Source organism: Phyllopteryx taeniolatus, chromosome 4 (genome assembly GCF_024500385.1).
Source record: "Phyllopteryx taeniolatus isolate TA_2022b chromosome 4, UOR_Ptae_1.2, whole genome shotgun sequence".
Classification (NCBI taxonomy): domain Eukaryota; kingdom Metazoa; phylum Chordata; class Actinopteri; order Syngnathiformes; family Syngnathidae; genus Phyllopteryx; species Phyllopteryx taeniolatus.
In genome coordinates this window covers 655,057-676,976 of record NC_084505.1, presented here as the reverse complement: position 1 = coordinate 676,976, position 21,920 = coordinate 655,057, and the positions used below count along the sequence as shown (strand labels likewise).

The 21,920-nt window shown below is 41.3% G+C and overlaps 1 protein-coding gene across 2 annotated transcripts in view; it reads left to right on the top strand.

The window, feature by feature from the left end:
- LOC133477306 (all-trans-retinol 13,14-reductase-like) overlaps nucleotides 1–21,708 on the top strand; it is a 56,536-nt gene extending 34,828 nt beyond the window's left edge. Inside the window, exons 7-12 of one of the 2 annotated variants that reach the window (XM_061771934.1) lie at nucleotides 6,207–6,326; nucleotides 6,430–6,568; nucleotides 12,273–12,382; nucleotides 18,028–18,194; nucleotides 20,931–21,090; nucleotides 21,173–21,708. In XM_061771934.1, coding sequence (XP_061627918.1) covers nucleotides 6,207–6,326; nucleotides 6,430–6,568; nucleotides 12,273–12,382; nucleotides 18,028–18,194; nucleotides 20,931–21,090; nucleotides 21,173–21,321 — 845 coding nt within the window. In that variant the 3' untranslated portion in view covers nucleotides 21,322–21,708. Of the gene's footprint in view, nucleotides 1–6,206; nucleotides 6,327–6,426; nucleotides 6,569–12,272; nucleotides 12,383–18,027; nucleotides 18,195–20,930; nucleotides 21,091–21,172 lie in introns of both variants that reach the window. The other variant, XM_061771933.1, reaches the window with a different exon arrangement.
- The last annotated feature ends 212 nt before the right edge of the window (nucleotides 21,709–21,920 follow it).

Here is a 21,920-nt window from a genome sequence, read left to right as displayed (position 1 = left end):
GGTGTACCCCGCCTCCTGCCCGATGATAGCTGGGATAGGCTCCAGCACACCCACGACCCTAGTGAGGAGAAGCGGCTCAGAAAATGGATGGATGGATGTTCCAATACTTTTGCTCACTTGAAAAGTGGGTGGCTTTAAGCAAAAGGTGCTCTATCCTGAGTTGTTTAACACATTTAGATGTAAATATTATGAAATAAAAGCTAGAATTCTGACGTTTTGGCTCATATTCATCTTTTGATCTGAAAACCAAATGTCTTCGGTATACAACAAAAACAAAGGAATTGACCTTGCCGTTCCAATACATTTGGAGAGGACTGCATATCCCCTGCACCTTAGGCACTAAGGGAATCCTGACCGGCTCTCGGTTTAAAGCGTTAAACCTCCCCGTTTTTCCTGCGTATTACACAGTGGACCCTAAACGGCGATGGGAGCTTGCTTTGCCGGTTTCTAGAGCGATTCGCCTAGGTTTTCACGGCCGCTTATGAAGCATCTGCCCCACTTAAATTAGGCCGCACCTTGACAGAGTAACCTTAGCAGATGTCGGGTGAAACTCTAGCCACGCTTCTTTAAATCTGCTCTCTCTCTAACAATCTTTTGCACCTGGTATTGAACTAGGAGGGTTCGATGATCTTTATACGACAGTCAGGACTTATTATTGTTGGTAATAGCTGAAACAACCTTTCAAGAATAGGAGAAAACTAGTCGTAGGCTATGTTAGGAAAGTGTTATTAATTCTGCTAACATGGTTAACACCGCCTATCATTTTTAAAATAAAAGAGACATTTTTCTAGTCAGAAAAAGGTTCTTTAATGAATCAACCTGGTTGAAATGTCTCACAAATTCGTGTTTGGCCTCGCTTGCTTTTGGTTCTGGGTGATTGTTGCTTTTCATATTATTAATATTCTACGACTTGTCAACGCCGTCGGTCAGCAAACAGTTATTGCATGCCTCCCCGTTATGGTTTCTCAGCAATCGTTTTTTTATTATTGCAAAAAAAAAATGCGTTCATACTTTAAGCTTCGCGGGACGTTCCCCAACATCTTCAACAAACAAGAACAGTCCAGTTACCTTGATTCAATCTTTGCGGATTCCACTTGTTGAGTGCTCTGCTCAGTAGCATGCTGCTCCATCGTATTTCCTGCACTGCGCATGCTCATTATGGGAGATGTGTTTTTTTCCACTCGAAAAAAACTACACCGTTTGATACTCCCGTGATCCCCTGCGACGTCAAGGACAGGAAATATTAATCGAGTAATGATTTACGTCTTAATCTTTAAAAGTGCTAAAAAACAACACACATGCACATCCTTATAGTCTGTCGTGCGTTATTTCCTAGTATTGATACAATCGATTGATTACCTTTTAAAACGATTTAAATGGATATATTTTTGTCCAGAAGGCTAACTAGCCAAGGACAGATCAATACACACAGGACTTCCCACATACTGTATATATTTATTTGTGGCGGGCCGCCACTAATAGATTTTGTCGGTATCTGTTCGTCCTCGCTGTGCATGCTGTGTTGTGAACACATACAGACAGGTAATATAACAGTACTCACAGTCATACATTCTTCCTAATCTGTGAAAAACAACTTAAATTAATGTTTTATCACAACGTTCTTATATTATTTTTTAACATACTGCAAACATGTAACTACATGCATGCATCGCACCACACTACCACTAAGAGGCCAACGCCCACATAGCAGGGACAGCAGATAGTAATTTCCCCCCTGACTGTCTGACATGAAATCAGACAAAGATTTTCCTGTTTTCTGTCAATTAGGATGACTAAAATTATATTTTCTCAATGCTAAATAATAATTATTTTTTAATATTATTTTTATTTATGATTTATTTATTGTATGTATCGGATCGGGACTCATTATCGGCAGATACTTAAAATCAAAGACTCGAACTCGGGGGCAAGAAAATTTTATCAAGACATCGCGAGAAATTTCCTTTGTTATTTGTTGTTTGATATTACAGTTTACATTCATTTATTTGTATTTATATAAGTTAGCAAATGTAATTTTTTTTTTATTGATTGGCGGTATTCTGTGTTTGTTTAAACACATATATATATATATACATAAAATAAAATCAAACTTTATTTATAGAACAATTTTCATTCACTGATATGCATCTCAAAGTGCTTTACATAGTTATAATCAATCCCCAACCACCACTCATACACACAGATACATACATGTGTACATGCACACACACAGTTAAAGAAGTAAGGAAATAATAATGAGAAACCAGGTGGGAAACGCCATTTCAGGGAGCCGTCTGCACCAAGAGCAAATAGCAGACCATGGCCACGGGGTACCGACACTACCCTAGTGTAGTGGCGAAGGGAGAGTCACAAATGGTGACTGAGGAACCCATGAGGTAGGACCATGGCTGCGGTCAATTACAGCTCCCAGTGCAGCGGGATTCCTCTGAGGAAACACTGAAAGATCAGAAAACATACATTAAAAAACAAGCATAAAACCCAGTGTTCAATAAAAACCTGTAAAAAATGTAATTCACTCATTTTCCATACCGCTTATCCTCACTCGGGTCACGGGCATGCTGGAGCCTATCCCAGCTATCTTTGGGTGAGAGGCAGGGTACACCATGAATTGGTTGCCAGCTAATTGCAGGGCACAAACAGTAGAAACAAACAACCATTTGCACTCATATTCACACCTACAGGCAATTTAGAGTCTTCAATTAACCTACCATGCATGTTTTTGGGATGTAGGAGGAAAGCGGAGTACACAGAGAAAACCAACGCAGGCACGGGGAGAACATGCAAACACCACACAGGCGAGGCCAGATTTGAACCCGGGTCCTCAGAACTGTGTGTCATGAACGGAACAGAGAACAGGACCCAAAATGCACGACTCCAATAGAGATGGACAGTTTAAAAAAAGAGAGGTTTAATATACGAGCAGAGGTCGGTACACAGGCAGGGAATCCGAAAAGGCAACAGAATCCAAAAAAACGTGAGGCAAAGAGCCAAGGTCAAAAATCAGAACAGGCTCTCGTCTTACTATGAGTCGATGACGTGGAAACAAGGTACAACGAACTGGCGACCAGAAAGAATGAGACAGGAGGTTAAATGCATGGGGTTGTTAGGGTAAACGAGGCACAGGTGGGGAAGATGCTCTCAGGAGCAGGTGTGTACGAGACAGGGTGAAAACAACAACCAGAACACACACCCATGACACTGTGAGGCAGATGTCCTAACCAGTCGACCACCGTACCGCCATAGAAAAATAAAAATAAGCTAAATTGCGGTAAATTGTGATAAAACATTTTTAAAAAAGTTAAAAGGAACTAAAATAATTATAAAGTATGTTAAAAGGAAAATTAAATATTAGTTAAAAGCTAAGTTAAAAAGGTGGGTCTTGAGCCTTTTCATGAAAACATGAATGTTATCTGCAGCTCTGAGATGCTCCGGCAGGCTGTTCCACATACGGGGGCCGTCAAACTATAATGATGCCTCAGCATGAATGTGTGTCCTGACTTTTGGAATAACTAAAAGACTGGAGCCGGAGGACGTCAGGGCCCACAAGGGTTCACATGGTAAACGCAGCTCTGAGAGATAAGAAGGCCCAAGACTATTAAGACCCTTAAAAACCACCAAAAGAACCTTAAAATGTATTCTGAAACATACGGGGAGTCAATGCAGTGCCTTTAAATTTGGTGTAATGTGTTCCCACCTTTAGAGGGTCTGCCTCACAGTTCTGAGGAGCGGGATTCAATCCCCGGCCCCGCCTGTGTGGAGTTTGCATCTTCTCCCCGTGCCTGCGTGAGTTTTCTCCGGGCACTCCGGTTTCCTCCCACATCCCAAAAACATGCATGGTAGGTTAATTGAAAACTCTAAATTGCCCGTAGGTGTGAATGTGAGTGTGAATGTTTGTTTGTTTGTATGTGCCCTGCGATTGGCTGGCAACCAGTTTAGGGTGTACCCCGCCTCCTGCCCGATGATAGTTGGGATAGGCTCCAGTACGCCCGTGACCCCAGTGAGGAGAAGCGGCCCAGAAAATGGATGGATGGATGGATGGTGTTCCCACCTTCTGGTCTTTGTCAGGAGACGTGCTGCTGAGTCCTGTAGTACCCGTAATTTCTCGTGTACAATGCACACCAATGTATAATGCGCACCCCCAAAGTTGACCTCAAAATTCTAGAAAACCCTTCTACCTATGTATAATGCATTTTTACAATGCATGATTTTGCTTCCACCCATATGATCAAAACATTTTTTCAAAGAATTATTCTAAAGTTAAGCACTTAAACGTAATACTTTTTTTTATTTACTTGCTCCTATTTTGAAATTCACAACCTTACTTTTATTTAGTAAATGAGAAAACACAGTTGTGCTCATATGTTTAATTTCCCAAGCAGAATTTGTAAGATGGGTACAATTCTTTAAAGAAAACGAAAGGCAAGGCAAAACATATTTAATTTTATTTTACTGGGATTCAAATTAAACTGTAAGGCATTTCAGGAAAGCATTATCATGAAACAAAACATAACCATAAAGAAATGATGGTTGTTGTTCAGTCATATTTTTAAAAAAAATAAATAAATATTTCACAAATTCTGCCAGGGTATGTAAAGTTATGAGTACAAGTGTACACACAGTATATGCAGTCATATGTACCCCGTGTCATATTGGAATTAAAGTGTAGGCTAAAAAAATTTCATAACCTCTAGGTGGCGGCATACATTTACAAAATGTGAAAGTTTTTTTCATTTCCCCCTAAACCTATGTATAATGTGCACTATTGACTTTTGACCCAAAAAAAATTTGGAGGGGTGGGGGGCGAATTAACATGAGAAATTACGGTAATTGTAGTGCTGATATTGTTTTTTTGGCAAGACCAGAAATCTGGGCATTACAATTGTCAATCTGACTGGAAATAAAAGCATGCATTAAGGCGGTTTCACACTGCACTTGATTAGTGTGAAAGGCCCCCATGTCAATCTGGAATGATGACGTCAACAGGGGTGCGGCCATCCCATATGTGGAAGTGGTGACGTAACAGCCTAGAAGGAAGTCGGGAGGCTTTCCCCGCAGAGCTGACCGGAACTCGCCAATATGTATTTGTTATTGTTGGAGCCCTAGAAACCTCTCTGCCATCCAGAATTTGATGTCTAAAATACAGTTTTAAATATTATGCATTGGACTGGTGTCATCAGGAGACACGGAGATGTATAGCTGCATATCATCAGCGTAGCTGTGGAGTTTTACTCCATACCACCTGATAACTCTGCAAAGAGGGAGCATATACAAATTTAATAAGACAGGGACTAAAATTTATCCCTGTCGCACACCACGTTATTTTCATGGATTTCTGAAGAGCATGTACAGTATTGAGACTTACCATAAGGCTCTGTCAGTGAGGTAGGATAAGAACCATTTGTGTATAGTACCAGAAAGGCCAACCAGGTATTAAGTTTATTTAAAAGAATAGTGTGGTCTCCCATGTCAAAGACATAGCTAAGATCCAGCAGAACCAAAATAATTGACAGTCATCAGCATTGACTCTAAAATAATTTAATATTTTGAGGACAGTCGTCTCAGTGCTGTGATGCTGATTCATCCTAAAACTAGACTTTGTGTGTGTGTGTGTGTATATATATATATATATATATATATATATATATATATATATATATATATATATATATATACATACAGAGTACATACATATATATTGCCTGCGTGAGTTAATTGCATCCAACCAGTGGACCTGGCAAACTCCTTGGGTCCATAATTTAAGTGTTGAGCATTTAAAAAAAAATGTTTTTACCCTAACTGGCTACTGTATTTCTAAAAGATCAGAGTCAAAGCTGTCTGTGTACATCATGCACCACTCAATTTATATAGTGTACACACAAAATGTGAAGAAAAAAATATATTATTGCCCCAACCTCAGTCGTTTCATATAACATCTAGTTTGGACAATGATGGAAAGCCTAAATGGGTAAGAGAGGATTGGGTCAAGTGGTTCGGAAGGGAAATGCGAGGCAGCCATTGCAACTTGAAAATTATGATTGTTTATTTTTACTATGACATCAAACTACTTCTGCCATACCACCTACTTACTACCTACTATTATAATATTATTTTTTTTTTATAGTTTTGCCATTATGTATTCTCCTTGTTCATGTTTGAGTTCAATTAGAATTCATTATTTGTAACAGGAGTGACAGTGCTGAAAGGCCAAGAGGAGATGAAAATCTTCGCTCCTGCTGTCATTTCCAATGCTGGAATCTTCAACACCTTCCAAAAGTTTCTGCCACAGCACATACAACAAAAATCAGGTGATGCATACACTCACACGCAGTATTTGACATGCATCTGTGGAATTCAATTTGTGTTTTTTAAAAAAAATTTTTAACTTTGCTATTCATCTTGTGTCAGTAGAGATCCAGTCATTGTTGAGTATGGTGCGCCATGGCATGGGTTCTTTCTTGGTCTTTGTTGGTCTGGATGGAACCAAAGAAGAGCTGGGAATCGTTTCCACGAACTTCTGGATGTATAAAGACAATGACTTGGATACGCTGTAAGTTAATTGTTTTTGTACTGGTTTCACCTATCTTCCTAGAGTTTTATTTTAACTCCTATTTCAAATTCTGACCTTTGCACTAAGCCACTGAATAGTGTATTAATACCACTCCATGACACCCATCTTTCATAAGTAATAAGCAAAAGGTTCCCACCAGATCAAGGATTCATATTCTGCCGTTAACAGCCAACCTTGCCACTGCAGTCTCAAGGATTACATCAAACATCCATCTTCTTCTGGTTATCTGGGGCCAGGTCGCAGGAACAGCAGCTTAAGCAGGGAAGACCAGACTTCCCTCTTGCTGGCCACAGATCTTCTGGGGGCATCTCAAGGCATTCCCAAGCCAACTCTGAGATTTAGTCTCTCCAGCGTGTCTTGGCTCGTCCCTGGGGGCCTCCTCCCAGTGGGAAATGTCCGGAACACCTCACCAGGAGGCATCTTAACAAGATGTCCAAGCCTCTTCATCTGACTCGTCTCAATGCAGAGGAGCAGCGGCTCTACTCTGAGCCCCGCCAAGGATGACCAACCCTATCTCTAAGGGAGAGCTTAGACACGCTGTGAAAGAAATTCATTTCGGTCACTTGCAATCTTATTCTTTTGGTCACAACCTCAGAGCTTGTGACCATAGGTGAGGTCTAGGAACATAGATTGACCGGTAAATCAAGAGCTTCGCCTTTCGTCTCAGCTCCTTCTTCACCACGACAGTCCAATACTGAGTCCACAGACTGCAGACGTTACACGTAGACACTGCAACAAACCGCTTCTCGAGCTCCAGCTCCATTTTTCCCTCACTCATGAAGAAGACCCCAAGACACTTGAATTCATCCACTTGGGGCTAGAGCTCATCCCCAACCTGGAAATGGCACTTTATCCTTTACCAACTGAGTACCATAATCTCAGATTTAGAGGTGCTGATTCTCATCACAACCGTTTCACACTCGGCTGCGAACCATTCCAGTGAGAGTTGAAGATAGTGGCTGGATGAAGCCACCAGAACCACATCATCTGCAAAAAGCATAGACGAAATACTAAGGTCACCAAACCCGAGCCCCTCAACCGCACCTAGAAATTCTGTCCATGAAGGTTATAAACAAAATCAAAATCCTCTGTTACCCTTCTTAAAAAGGGGCACCAATCCAGATGCACTGTCTTTGATGTCCACGCCATGTTGCAGTGGCTTGTCAACCAGAGGCTCAACAGCCAGATCCTTTAGGAACACCGGACGGATCTCCAGAGATAGGAGAGCCTGCCTCAGAGTCCCCAGACTCTGCTTCCTCATGGGAAGGCATGTCTGTTGAATTGAGGAGGTCTTTGAAGTATTCTCCCCACCATTGCACAACGTCCTGAGTCGAGGTCAGCAGCGCCCTGTCCCCACTATACACAGTGTTGATGGTACACTGCTTCCCCCTCCTGAGACGCCAGATGGTGGACTAACATTTCTTCAAAGCCATCGGGAAGTCGTTTGTATGTCCTCAATGAACTCCTCCAACACCTGAGTTTTTGCCTCAGTGAATACCAAAACTGTGTTTCACTTGGCCAGCCGGTACCCACAGGCTGTCTCTGGAGTCCCACAGGCTAAAAAGGCCTGAGAGGACTCGTTCTTCACTTTGACTGCATCCCTTACCACTGCTGTCCACCAACAGGTTCGGGAATTGCCGCAATGGCAGGCCACAGGTCTGTTCCCAGGAGACACTCACAACATGTTTGGGTCTGCCAGGTCAGACCAGCATCTTCCCCCACCATCGGAGCCAACACACCACCAGATGGTGATTGGTTGACAGCTCTAACCACTCCAGAGTGTCCAAGACAAGTGGCCCAAGTCCGACCACCTGACCACAAAGTTGATCATTTAACTGCGGCCCAGGGTTTCCTGGTGCCAAGTGAACACGTGGACACTCTTATGTCTGTAGATAGTGTTCATTATGGACAATCCATGATGGGCACACAAGTCCAATAATACAGAGTCAAATCAATCACGCCCTTCCACGTCTCACTGTCATTGCGCACTTGAGCATTCAAGTCGCCCAGCAAAATGAGGGAGTTCCCAGGAGGAGCGTTCTCCAGCACCACCTCCAAGGACTCCAAAAAGGGTGGGTCCCCTGAACTGCTGTTAGGTGTAAAGGCAAAAACAACAATCAGGACCCATGGCACCAACCAAAGGCTACCCTCTCGTCCACCCCAAGGTACAGGGACCGAGCGGGGGGCAATAAATATGCCCACACCTGCTCAGCGCCTCTCATCGTGGGCAACTCCAGAGTGGAACCCCTCTCAAGAGGCCCAAGCTCTGTGTGGAGGTGAGTACGACTATATCTAGTCAGAACGTCTCAACCTTGCACACCAGCTTGGACTCCTTGACATTCCATATCCCTAGAGCCAACTTCTGCAGCTGGGGATCGGAGAAACAAGGTCCCCGCCTTCGGTCACAACCCAGCTCGTTTTTCACCTGATCCCCTTGGCCCATCCCACCGGTGGTGAGCGCATGGGAAGGGTGACCTATTTTGCCTCTTTGGGCTGTGCCCGGCCAAGCCACATGGGTGCAGGACAGTACACTGAGGGTCACAACTTGAGAACCACCTGCGCAATCAAATCATCGATCCATCCATCAATTTTCTGAGCCGCTTCTCCTCACTAGGGTCGCGGGCGTGCTGGAGCCTATCCCAGCTATCATCGGGCAGGAGGCGGGGTACACCCTGAACTGGTTGCCAGCCAATCGCAGGGCACATACAAACAAACAACCATTCGCACTCACATTCACACCTACGGGCAATTTAGAGTTTTCAATTAACGTGCATGTTTTTGGGATGTGCGAGGAAACCGGAGTGCCCGGAGAAAACCCACGCAGGCACGGGGAGAACATGCAAACTCCACACAGGTGGGGCCGGGGATTGAACCCGGGTCCTCAGAACTGTGAGGCTGACGCTCTAACCAGTCGGTCACCGTGCCGCGCAATCAAATCATACATCAATCAATTTTCTATAACGCTTGTCCTCATTAGGATTACAAGTGAGCTGCAGCCTGTCCTAGCTGACTTTAAGTGACAGGCAGGGTACAACCTGGATTGATCGCCAACCAATCACACTGCACATATGGACAAACAACCATGCATGTCAAGTCGACTTCATTTATATAGCACGCACCAATTCACACATTAGGGGCTCAGTGAGACCTCACTTACACCAGGCTCCCATGCTCTTTACAAGTAAGGGAGTCCTGACGAGCTCTCCGTTTAAACGGTTAAAGCTCCCCGTTGTTCCTGCGTATTACACAGTGGACTGTAACCGGTGATGGGAGCTTGCTTAAGCCGGTCAAGTGTCAAGAGAGATTCGCCTAGGTTCTCACAGCCACTTATGAAGCGCTGGCCCCGCATAAATTAGGCTTTACATTGACAGAGTAACCTTAGAAGATGTCAGGTAAAACTTTAACCATGCTTCTTTAAAGCTTCTCTCTCGCTTATGGTCTAAGTCACTTGAAATTGACCTATGTAGGATTAGACGGTCTTGATACGACAGCCAGGACCTGTTATTATCTGCAAAGGTCAGTCTCCTTGGTTCACCTCCAGAAACTAAATATCTGCTTCGATGAACATGTCAGTGCCGTCAGAATGACATGTCTGTGTGCCATTGTGTACGGCTATATAGGTATTTAATGTTCAAACAGATAAAATGTATTGTTTTTAGCAAATAATCATTATCTTAGAATTTTATCGCTGCAACACGTTCCAAAAGGCTGGGACAGGGTCATGTTTACCACTGTGTTACATCACCTTTTCGTTTAACTTACATTCAATAAACGTTTGGGAACTGAGGACACTAATTGTTGAAACTTTGTCGGTGGAATTCTTTCCCATTCTTGCAGTCCGGGGTCTCCTTGTCATATTTTACGCTTCATAATGCGCCACATATTTTCAATGGGAGACAGGTCTGGACTGCAGGCAGGCCAGTCTAGTACCCGCACTCTTTTACTACGAAGCCGCGCTGTTGTAACACGTGCAGAATGTGGTTTGGCATTGTCTTGCTGAAATAAGCAGGTGCATCCATGAAAAAGACGTTGCTTGGATGGCAGCATGTTTCTCCAAAACCTGTATGTACCTTGCAGCATTAATAGTGCCTTCACAGATGTGTAAGTTAACCATGCCATTGGCACTAACACAGCCCCATAGCATCACAGATCCTGGCTTTTGAACTTTTGGTTCTTTTCCTCTTTGGCCTGGATGGCACGATATCCATAATTTTCAAAAACAATTTGAAATGTGGACTCGTCGGACCACAGAACAGTTTTCCACTTTGCATCAGTTCATCTTAGATGAACTCGGGCCCAGAGAAGCCGGCGGCGTTTCTGGGTGTTGTTGATAAATGTAGATGATGAAATCCCTAAATTCCTTGCAATTGTACATTGAGGAAACATTGTCCTTAAACTGTTCGGCTATTTTCTCACGCACTTCACACAAAGAGGTAAACCTCGCCCCATCTCTGCTTGTGAATGTCTAAGCAATTCAGGGAAGCTCCTTTTATACCCAATCATGGCACCCACCTGTTCCCAATTAGCCTGTTCACCTGTGGGATGTTCCAAACAGGTGTTTGATGAGCATTCCTCAACTTTTTCAGTCTTTTTTGCCACCTGTCCCAGCTTTTTTGGAACGTGTTGCAGCCATAAAATTCCAAGTTAATAATTATTTGCTAAAAACAAAGTTTATCAGTTTGAACATTAAATGTCTTGCCTTTGTAGTGTATTCAATTAAATATAGGTTGAACATGATTTGCAAATCATTGTATTCTGTTTTTATTTATGTTTAACACAACGTCCCAACTTCATTGGAATTGGGGTTGTAACAGTATCCTCTGCAGGGATGTTCGGATGAAAACTGTGGCTACAGTTTTGATGACAATTATTTTATATTGTACGTGACACCTTGTGTATGTGGGGGATTGATTGCAAGAGACCAGACAATATTCATAATTACGCTTTTCCTGTTTGTACTGTAATTTGTTGACAGACCTCAGCTCATTGTGATACAGAAAGAAAAAGACTGCACTGCATACCACAAAGAAAAAAACAAAAGAGTAGAAAGAAGTAGAGGAAAAAAACACCAAAGCCCATAATTGAGACAGGGGCGCCTTCAGGGGGTGGCCACGGCCCCCCCTATACATTTATTGGTTGCCCCACTCACCAGCCCTTTGTCAGAGAAAGTCTAATGAAAATTTATAACAATACAGTAGGCTTGACATATCATGACAACCTGTTCAACCATTTTTCATGTAAAGACTTATGCGATGAATAACTGCATAAATGTTGTGGTGGTTGAGACTATTCAACGGAGTACACTATAAAACATTTTGATCAACATGAAGTAAACAATTGTTAATGTAGGAAACGGCAGAGAATTGTACACAATCATTTGCATGGATGTATCAAAGCATTTGCAACTTGTTCAAAGAAATGAGAAACTTGTTTTTTTGATGTGCACAACTGACCCAATGATGAGAAGATTAAACAAGTCGTTTTGAGAATTTCAATTCTGATCTGACAAATGTACCAAAGCGACTGAGAAAACCTGTAATGTAGTTTTCCACAACCATTTATTTCTACTTGCTAAGTGTCTATGCAATGTGTCAACTTTATATTTGTGTTTCAGTCTCAATTTGTATAATTTGGGATTTTATTAATACACATGTATGTGGTTGTGTTTGAATTATATGGAAAGAATGGAACAATATGCTTCGCTGAGCAGAGAGCAGGTATTGGGGAACATTCCTATGATGTTCATCACCTTTCCATCTGCCAAAGACCCCACAGCCAACATACGACAACCAGGTAACTGATGGTTCGTGTTATGTAGAAATATAGGAATGTAAAACATAAATCATTAAGAGCATCCTTGTTGTTGTTGGTGAATCATGTGCAACAAGACTATGCCATTTCTGGAGAAATCGCATGTGAATGCTGAAATACTGAATGCAGAATGATGTGGAGTGATATAGAACGATGTTGAATAATACAGACTTGTATGGAATGATTTAGCATGATATTGAAGAATATGGAATTAATTATATTAAATGAAGTGGAATAATTTGGAATGATACGGAATGACGTGGAATGAGCTGAAGAGTGTGAAGTTGGAATGGTTTAGCAAAGCAAAGCAAAGCAAAGCAAATTTATTTATATACAGCATTTCATACACAAGGTAACTCAATGTCCTTTACATGATTAAAAGCATTTAAAAACAAAGAAAAAAACAGCTTATAAACATATAAAACATATAAACATCCATCCATCCATTTTCTGAGCCGCTTATCCTCACTAGGGTCGCGGGAGTGCTGGAGCCTATCCCAGCTATCATCGGGCAGGAGGCGGGGTACACCCTGAACTGGTTGCAGGGCACATATAAACAAACAACCATTCGCACTCACATTCACACCTACAGGGAATTTAGAGTCGTCAATTAACTTGCCACGCATGTCTTTGGGATGTGGGAGGAAACCGGAGTGCCCAGAGAAAACCCACGCAGGCACGGGGAGAACATGCAAACGCCACACAGGCGGGGCCGGGGATTGAACCCCGGACCTCAGAACTGTGAGGCAGACGCTCTAACCAGTGCCGTATAAAACAAACAGAAAAATAAAAAGTACAATTAAAACAGCGTGCAGTGATAGAAAAATAATTTAAAACTGGAAATGCTCTAAAAAGCATGAGAAAAAAAGAAGAGTTTTTTACCTGGACTGAAAAACATTCACACTTGGGGCTGACGTCACTTCTGTTGGCAACTTAATCCATTTGTGTGCAGCATAATAGCTAAAGGCTGCTTCAGCATGTTTGGTTTGGACTCTCTGCTCCACTATTTGACCTGAGTCTGTAGATCTCAGAGCCCTACTCGGTTTATATTCCGTGAGCATTTCATGTATTCAGGACCTAAACCATTTAGTGATTTATATACCAGTAGCAGAACTTTAAAATCTATTCTAAAGCTGACTGGGAGCCGGTGTAGAGACTTTTGAATTGGAGTAATATGCTCTGAATACTTTGTTCTGGTCAGAACTCGACCTGCAGTATTCTGAATGAGCTGCAGTTATTTAATGCTCTTTAGAGGGAGTCCAGTCAGAAGACCACTACAATAGTCAAGTCTACTTGAGACAAAAGCATGGATGAGCTTCTCCGGATCTGCTTATGTTATTGTGATTAAAAATAACTTTCTCAACAATCTTGGCTATGAAAGGGAGATTTGAGATGGGTTTATAGCTTGCTAACATGGAAGCGTCCAGCGTTCTATTTTGTTTTTTAGAAGAGGCTTAATGGCAGCTACATTAAAGAGCTTTTGGGAAACTCGCCCGACTGAAGTGAGCAATTGATTATTTGCTGCAAATCAGCTACCACAGACTTTGCAATAGCTTTGAAAAAGTCAGATGGTATTGAGTCAAGACAGCTCGTTGATGGTTTCAGCTGCTGAACCGTTTTCTCTCCAGTTTTTTTGGTTAACTGTATCAAATTCTGACATGGTAGTAGAGTTTTTCCTGGGTGGCTTCAGACGTAGTATGATTTTATCATTTTGCTGATTTGTGCTGATATTTAACCTGATGGATGGTATTTTATCATTAGAAAATTAATTGCATGTATCTGCTGTTAGGAGTTCTGGAGCTATCTGATTGGGGGGGGGGGGGGGGGGTAGCCTTGTCAGTGGAAAAGGGAGGCATCTTGTTGCTGGTCTGTTACTAATACACAGGCTTGTGCTAATTAGCAGGCCACGCTCACGAAATGGTAAGGGGGTATAAAAAAAATAATGGAATATGGCAATAACTGCCTGTATCTACAAAAAAAAGCACAGCTGCACAGGTTTAAAAATATCCAGGAGTCGCTGCTTCTAATTTCTTTGGAAGAAAAATAAGCTTATCAGCAAGAAAAATGTCAACAGAGGCGAAGCACGCAGAGCGAGCAGAAAAGTGTCTGCACTGTACAAGAGCATCTCAAGGTAGCCAGTAATTACATAACACATTAAAACCCTCAATTTCAAGTTTCAGCCTCATCACTCAATCTGACATTCTTTTCACCTCCAAGACATTCTTAGACTTTAAAATTGCATCATATACAACTACTCCATTTCTCTCCCCATCTCCACCGTGGTAAAATAATTTGAACCCTTCCCCTATGCTTCTAGCCTTGTTGCCTTTCCACCTGCTCTTCTGGGGACACAATATAACAACCTTTCTCCTAATCATCATGTCAACCAACTCTCGAGGTTTTCCTGTCATAGTCCCACCATTCAAAGTCCCCACATTCAGTTCTAGGCTCTGTGCTTTCCTCTTCTCTTTCTGTCTAAGAACCCACTTTCCAACTCCCCTTCGTCTTTGACCCACAATAGCTGAATTTCCACCGGCGCCGATGGCAGACGTTAACTCCGGGCAACGACCGATCCGATATGGAATTCTTTGAATGAACAGTTATATTTGTTTGGAAAGGTTTTAAGCCGGACGCCCTTACTGACGCAACCCTCTGTGTTTATCCTGGCTTTGGACTGGCCTACAGTTTACACTGGCTTGTGCCCCCCACAGACTGCATTCTTAGCAACATAGTATAGTTTACAAATACCGTAAATAGCTCCTTAGAAAATAAAGGTTATACCATAACTGGGCGAGCAAGCGTTTAACTATATTCCTGGCATTGTCAGTAGTCACAGGTATAGTCACAGGTACATCTCAATAAATTAGAATAGTGTCAAAGGTGTTGTCAGCATTAAAATTTGTTTTCCCTGTTTGACTCATGCTTTCCAAATATGTCTGGTAAAGTTTGTAGGACGCTCCTTGTTTTTGTCTGGCACTTGTTTCCTCATTGGGGTGATGTCGGCGTAAATGCGATGTCATGTTTGTTGTATTTCCACTGACGTAGTTAAGCATTGTGTGACATACCGTTGTACAACGACACGCTTGCCACCTGGGACATAAAACTAAAACCAAAGTAGCTCCAAAAGCCAGATTTGAATGATGGTGGAGGATTTTCAATATCAGGAGGCTTTATGGAACTAGCCATGTTGCAATGGCGCGTTAACTTCTGTTTCAGCAGATTGCGGTCCATTCAGAAATATCCTCAGGTGCTGTTCTGCTACACTCGGGACCATGCATTTTGAGAGTCGCGTTAGGGCATCAGGTAAATTTCCGAACGCACGCTTCCTTGGTCGGAATGAATGTGAAAGGAGCAGCGTAGTGCATCTGGGCTCAACAATAAGGCATAAGGCAGAGTAGCTTAGCACAGCTCCTCATTGTCAGAGGTTGATATAAAATGACATATTGTCATTTAGTGCGTACTGTACTATGACCATTGTATCGATACAGATGTATTTTTGTAGCACTAGTAAAAAAAATTAATTTCAGGCTTTGATTTTGAAAATTTGGAGAGTTGTGGGAATGGGAATAGTTCACGCGATGTCTTGAATGAGCTGAACATGTTGAAGTTGGAATGGTTTGAATCGGTCAAGAAAAGTTGAAGGAGGAAGGAATAATGTAGAATATGTCCTCATATGAGAATTTTATCGGTAAAAATCTGTAAAATTTGGTTGAGAAATGTGGAATTTTTTTGTGTATGGGAATTGTTGGAATGTGAAAATATTTTTTAGTTGGAATGGTTCAAATTGGTCGGCAAATACTAACGCAGGAGGGAATAATGTAGAATGTCCTCATATGGGAATTTTGTTGGTGAAACGTTTGTTGAAAGAAGTGAATTTTTTTGTGTGGCAATATTTGAAATGTGGAAAATATTTTGTAGTTGGAATGCTGTGAATCGGTAAAGAAATGGTGAAGCAGGAGGGAATAATGTAGAATGTGCCCTAATATGGGAATTTTGTTGTTGAAAAAGGCAGAAATTTGGAATTTTTGGAATGTGTAAGATATTTTGAAGTTGGAATGGTTTCAATCGGTCAAGATATGTTGGAGGAGGAAACAATGTATAGAATGTCCTAATATGGGAATTTTGTTGGTGAAAAATGTGAAAAGAATTAGTTGGAACGTGGAATTTTTGTTGTGTGGGAATTTTTGGAATGTTGAAAATCATTGCGGCGGCACGGTGACCGACAGGTTAGAGCGTCAGCCTCACAGTTCTGTGGACCCAGATTCAATCCGCGGCCCCGCCTGTGTGGAGTTTGCATGTTCTCACCCGTGCCTGCGTGGGTTTTCTCCGGGCACTCCGGTTTCCTCCCACATCCCAAAAACATGCATGAATTGGAGACTCTAAATTGCCCGTAGGTCTGACTGTGAGTGCGAATGGTTGTTCCTGTGTATGTGCCCTATGATTGGCTGGCAACCAGTTCAGGGTGCCCGATGACAGCTGAGATAGGCTCCAGCACGCCCGCGACCCTAGTGAGGAGAAGCTGCTCAGAAAATGGATGGATGGATGAAAATCATTGCAAAGGTGCAATGAGTTGAACATTTTAAATTTTGAATGGCAACAATGTGAATGTGTTTTGTTGAATGTGTCATTAGCAATGATTGGGGATTTTTTTGGTCCAAGATACGGAATTGTGGGAAACGTGAAAATTGTTTTAATGAGATGAGAGCTCTGACGCGTGGCGTGAATTTTTGGGACTTGTGGCAGTTGGAATGATTTGAATCAGATGTAAAATGTGGCTGTAGAAGACCGTCAAACTATGAGGCGAAGTAAAAAAGTTGAATAAATAATGTATGTGTACTTTCAGCATTCACACAATAATAGTCCATACATGACCGTTCTATGAACATCCCCAAAACAGAAAACGCCATCCATAGTGTATGTTTTAGATGTACACACATTACAAGTACTACTGACCAAAGCAATACAATTAGGTGTGTAGGCTTGGTTATGGTGTGTATTTCTACCAATATCATAAAAATCCAGAAAAGAACAGTGAAGGGAGAATTTGTAATTTTTGTATATTAGTTTGTGAACAGTACCTGGAAAAAAAGCATTTGTTTTCCGGTGATCACTTTGTGCACTTAGTTTAAGAAAAAATCCACACATGACAATATATGGGGAAAAGTGTTTTGTTACTGTTTTATTGTTTCTATTAAAAATAATAATAATAAAATGAAAAACAGATTTTGCTAATACAGTATTTTCTATTTACAAATAAACTTTGTCCTAATTCTGTCCTGGGTTTTAACTATATAATAATAAAAAAGGAAACATCACAAAAACACTTAAAAGTCATGAAAATGAATTGACATTTAGCATCTACCTTAATTATTGAAAAGTATCGGTATCGCTGATACTGGCCCTGTATTTATTAGGTATCGGATCGATATCAAAATATGCAATATTGCACACCACTAATAATAACTTGCTATTATTGTTTTTGTTTTATGGAATGAATAACCCTGCATACCTCTTTAAATGTGTTTTGATAGCTTTTTAAAAACAAATCTTCAAACCCTTGTGCAGATGCAAACACAATAAAAATGTGTCCCTGTGAAAATACTTGTCATGACTTTATCTCCATTCAGGAAAGTCCTGCATGACGTTGTTAACGATGGCTCGCTATGAGTGGTTTGAGGAATGGGAGGGGACGAAGATTGGCAAGAGGGGACAGGATTACCTGGATCTGAAAAACGGTATATCTCAGGAGCTGCTGGAGTGGGCCATAACCATCTTCCCCCAATTAAAAGACAAGGTGTGTGCTTATCTTTGGACTGTACTGTATGTTTATGTATGTATCTTAGATCAGTTATTTTGTTTTAATAGGTATAAGCTATTTGTCAAATAGCGGTAACGCATATAAACTGTATGTGTACACACATATGTTATAGTGAATAAAATGGGACTGAAATAAAAACATTCCTTGTATTGAGTACAGTATATCAGATCTACAGTGTCAGTGTCAGAGTTAGAATATTTCATATCCAGAAGTGCTAATTTTCTTTTCGGTTAGATCAGTGGTTCCTAACCTTGTTGGAGGTACGGAACCCCGCAAGTTATATCTGGAGTTCACGGAACCCTTCCTAATTAGAAAAATAAAATAGGGTTTTCAAATTCAAAACAGGTATATTTTATTGTCTGTGCAGATTCTCAGTCATCCAATGAACCACACATCAGTTGCACACAAAATCATTGTTAAAAGAACAAAACCAACAAAACATGAATTTCACACAAAAAACTAAAAAATAAATTCAATTAAAATTTATTGTAAGTGAATGTGCATTTTGCTGTTGCCATTCCCAGTGCCACTCTCATATCAGACAAATGGACTTCGTTGTGAAAATTCACAACAAAATCTGTTCCTTTTCTTGATGTTATTTCTACAATCCTCGAAAAGGGTTCATAGGTAAAAGTATATTTTTGGGCTATTTTTTATTATTGGAAGCGCTGTCTGACACCACAGCAATGCTATCAACCCAAGTGTATCGTTGAAATGTTGTTAAATAAAGATAGTTTAGCAAAGAACAAAGCATTTCAACTCGACGCGCAGCGCCGCAATGGTAAACGCTCACCTTGATGCAGCGTTGCGTTTTGAACGGCATGAACACGGCATTCAAAATGCAGTGTAAAAAGGCTTTTACGGATACATGCATGTACGCACACACGGTGTGTGTCGAGTCCTCTGTTGAACCCCAACGACTGCCACACCGAACCCCTGGGGTTCGATCGAACCCAGGTTGAGAACCACTGGTTTAGATGATAGATGCCTGCCTCAACAAATGTATTTTCAACTGCTTTTTAAAAATGTCTCCAGAAGAGGCAGCTCTTAGCTCATATGGAGGTGCATTTAACAATTTGGGGCAAAGGCTATCACCTTCAGTTTTTAATGTTGTGTGAAGGACAGTAAATAAAAGGCAGTCAGCAGACCGCAGTGACCTAACACAATAAAATAACAATAAAATGACACCAGAATGACTAAGTATTAAGGACTCTGACTATTGAGGGCTCTGTAAGTTAAAATGTTATACTGATCCTATCTTGTCCTGTCCTTCCCTCACAGGGTGTAGCACTACTGCCTCATACAACACTCATATCTAATGTTTCATTGTTCAAAATATATAAGGATTTACTTTTCTCATCTTGTTTACAGTTAGAGCTTTGTCTTTTGTCTTCTTTTCTCACTCTCCTCTAGAAACTTTGTTCTGTTCGACTGATCGACTCTGATTCTCTATAAATATCCATTATAATACTAAGAAACCACGGCGGCAGCTTAGAAACTGTTACAAAAGAGATACAGATCCTCCATTCTGCTTGATCTAACAGCCGAACGGGACAAAAAATAAAAATAACAATAATAATAATGTACTGAATCTTGAAATTAACACGGAGAAATTGCAAGAGCGACAGCGGGAGTGATGTGGCCGAACGTATGGGATCTAGACAAAAGCCTAACAGCAAAATTCTGAGCTAAGTGGACAACACTTATCAGTACAATCAGTGTTAAAAAAATATATATATTAATCTGATGGTTGCATACAAGTGGCATGAAATACTATACCTTCAAATTTGCTGATGACATTCAGACTAAAAAAAACAAAAAAAAAACGTTATTTATCCCTGTGGCGCAATTCCTCTCAATGACAGAAACCAGTGTCTGGTAGGTAGTAGGTTGAGATTATGAATAGTATCTTATTTAAAAGACGGGATGTCAAGACAGCTGGGTACTGGTTAAATTTAATAATAATTATGAATCACTGTAATAATAATAATAATTATAATAATCACAATAATAATAACTATCTTATAGAGCGGCTTTCATGAAACCCAAAGACACTTAACAGAAACAAAACACAATCGCAACAAGGAGACAACAAAGACACAATCAATAAACAGTAAAAAACAACAACCGGACTAGGTACCAAAGGCCTGGGTGAACAAGGGTCTTTTGAATGCAGATTTGATACTGTCTAATGTCACGTTGAATGCTGTCCACAAAGGTTTGATGGTGTGAGGGACAGTGAGGAGACTTAAATCGGTCGGTTCCCTGAGGAAGTGTAGTGATTGGATGAGATCTGACAGGTATTGTGGGGCGAGGTCTTGATGAGCTTTGTAGGCGTGGAGGACTAGCTTGTATGTGATGCAGAATTTCACTTGAAGCCAGTGTAGGTGTTTCAGGGTGGAGCTGATATGCTGCCAAGGTTTAGTTGTAACATTCTTAATGTTCTAAAACCGGACAACACTTGATCTGGATTTAGCGTGACCTGTTCTTAACTATTGAAAAGAGCTGTTTAGTCATTAATTTTGAAGGTGACAAATGGTTAAAACCTGGGCCAGGGGGTATTAGCATTCAGTGCTTTTCTTTTAGAGTGCATGTATTCTTATTCCATTTAGATGTATTATTCGCTGTTTCTCCTGCCATACCTACCAGTTTTGACTGATATCTTAAATATTTTAAGCAACATTTTAAATGTGTGTGTATTTTTGTCTTCAGGTGGTTATGATTGATGCTGCCACCCCTCTGACTAATGTCCACTATTTGGGTGCACCAAGAGGTGAGATGTATGGTGCTGAACACAATTTGGAGCGCTTCACCCCGGAAACGGTTGCAAGGACCAGACCACAAACACCAATTAGTGGTCTATACTTAACAGGTGGTCAAATCAAAAACCTACTTTGGTGTGTTTGATAGACACTTGTAATGTACAGTATCTCACTGTGTGTGTATGTTTGCAGGTCAGGATGTGTTCTGTAATGGCATGGCTGGAGCTTTGCATGGTGGACTACTCTGTGCCTCAGCTGTCCTAAATCAGATCCTCTATATCGATCTTCTAGCTCTTAAGACCCGCCTTAAAAAAAAGCAAGCAAATCATAAGCTCACCTGAAAATAAAAGTTTGATTTAGTCACAAAGCCCTTCCCCAAATAATGACTATCCATGTATCAAAATACAATATATGTAATGTGTCATTGTGTTTCACAACATCTGAATTGAAATAAAACCATCAAGATGTAATGGAGCGACATCCACAAACTTGCCCGTCCATACTTGTCCGACTTCCTCCACATTGCCATTCCAGTCCGCACCCTCAGATCCTCCTTCTCCATCCACCTGACTCTCCCACCTTCCCGTCTCAGTACCATGAGCAGCAGAGCCTTCAGGCGCTGTGCTCCCTAGCTCTGTAACTCTTTGCCACCAGACCTCCGCAACTCAGTTTCTTTCACCACCTTTATAACTGAAATAAAACCTACCTGTTCAAGATCGCCTCCTCACTGTAACTCCACGCCATGTTCTTTTTTTTAATAATTGTTTCATTCTGTCTGTATAATTCAGTTTTTATTGTAGCTTTTTATGGACAGTGTCCTTGAGGATCTCGAAAGGCCCTACAAAGGAAATGCTTTATCCATCCATCCATCCATTTTCTGAGCCGCTTCTCCTCACTAGGGTCACGGGCGTGCTGGAGCCTATCCCAGCTGTCATCGGGC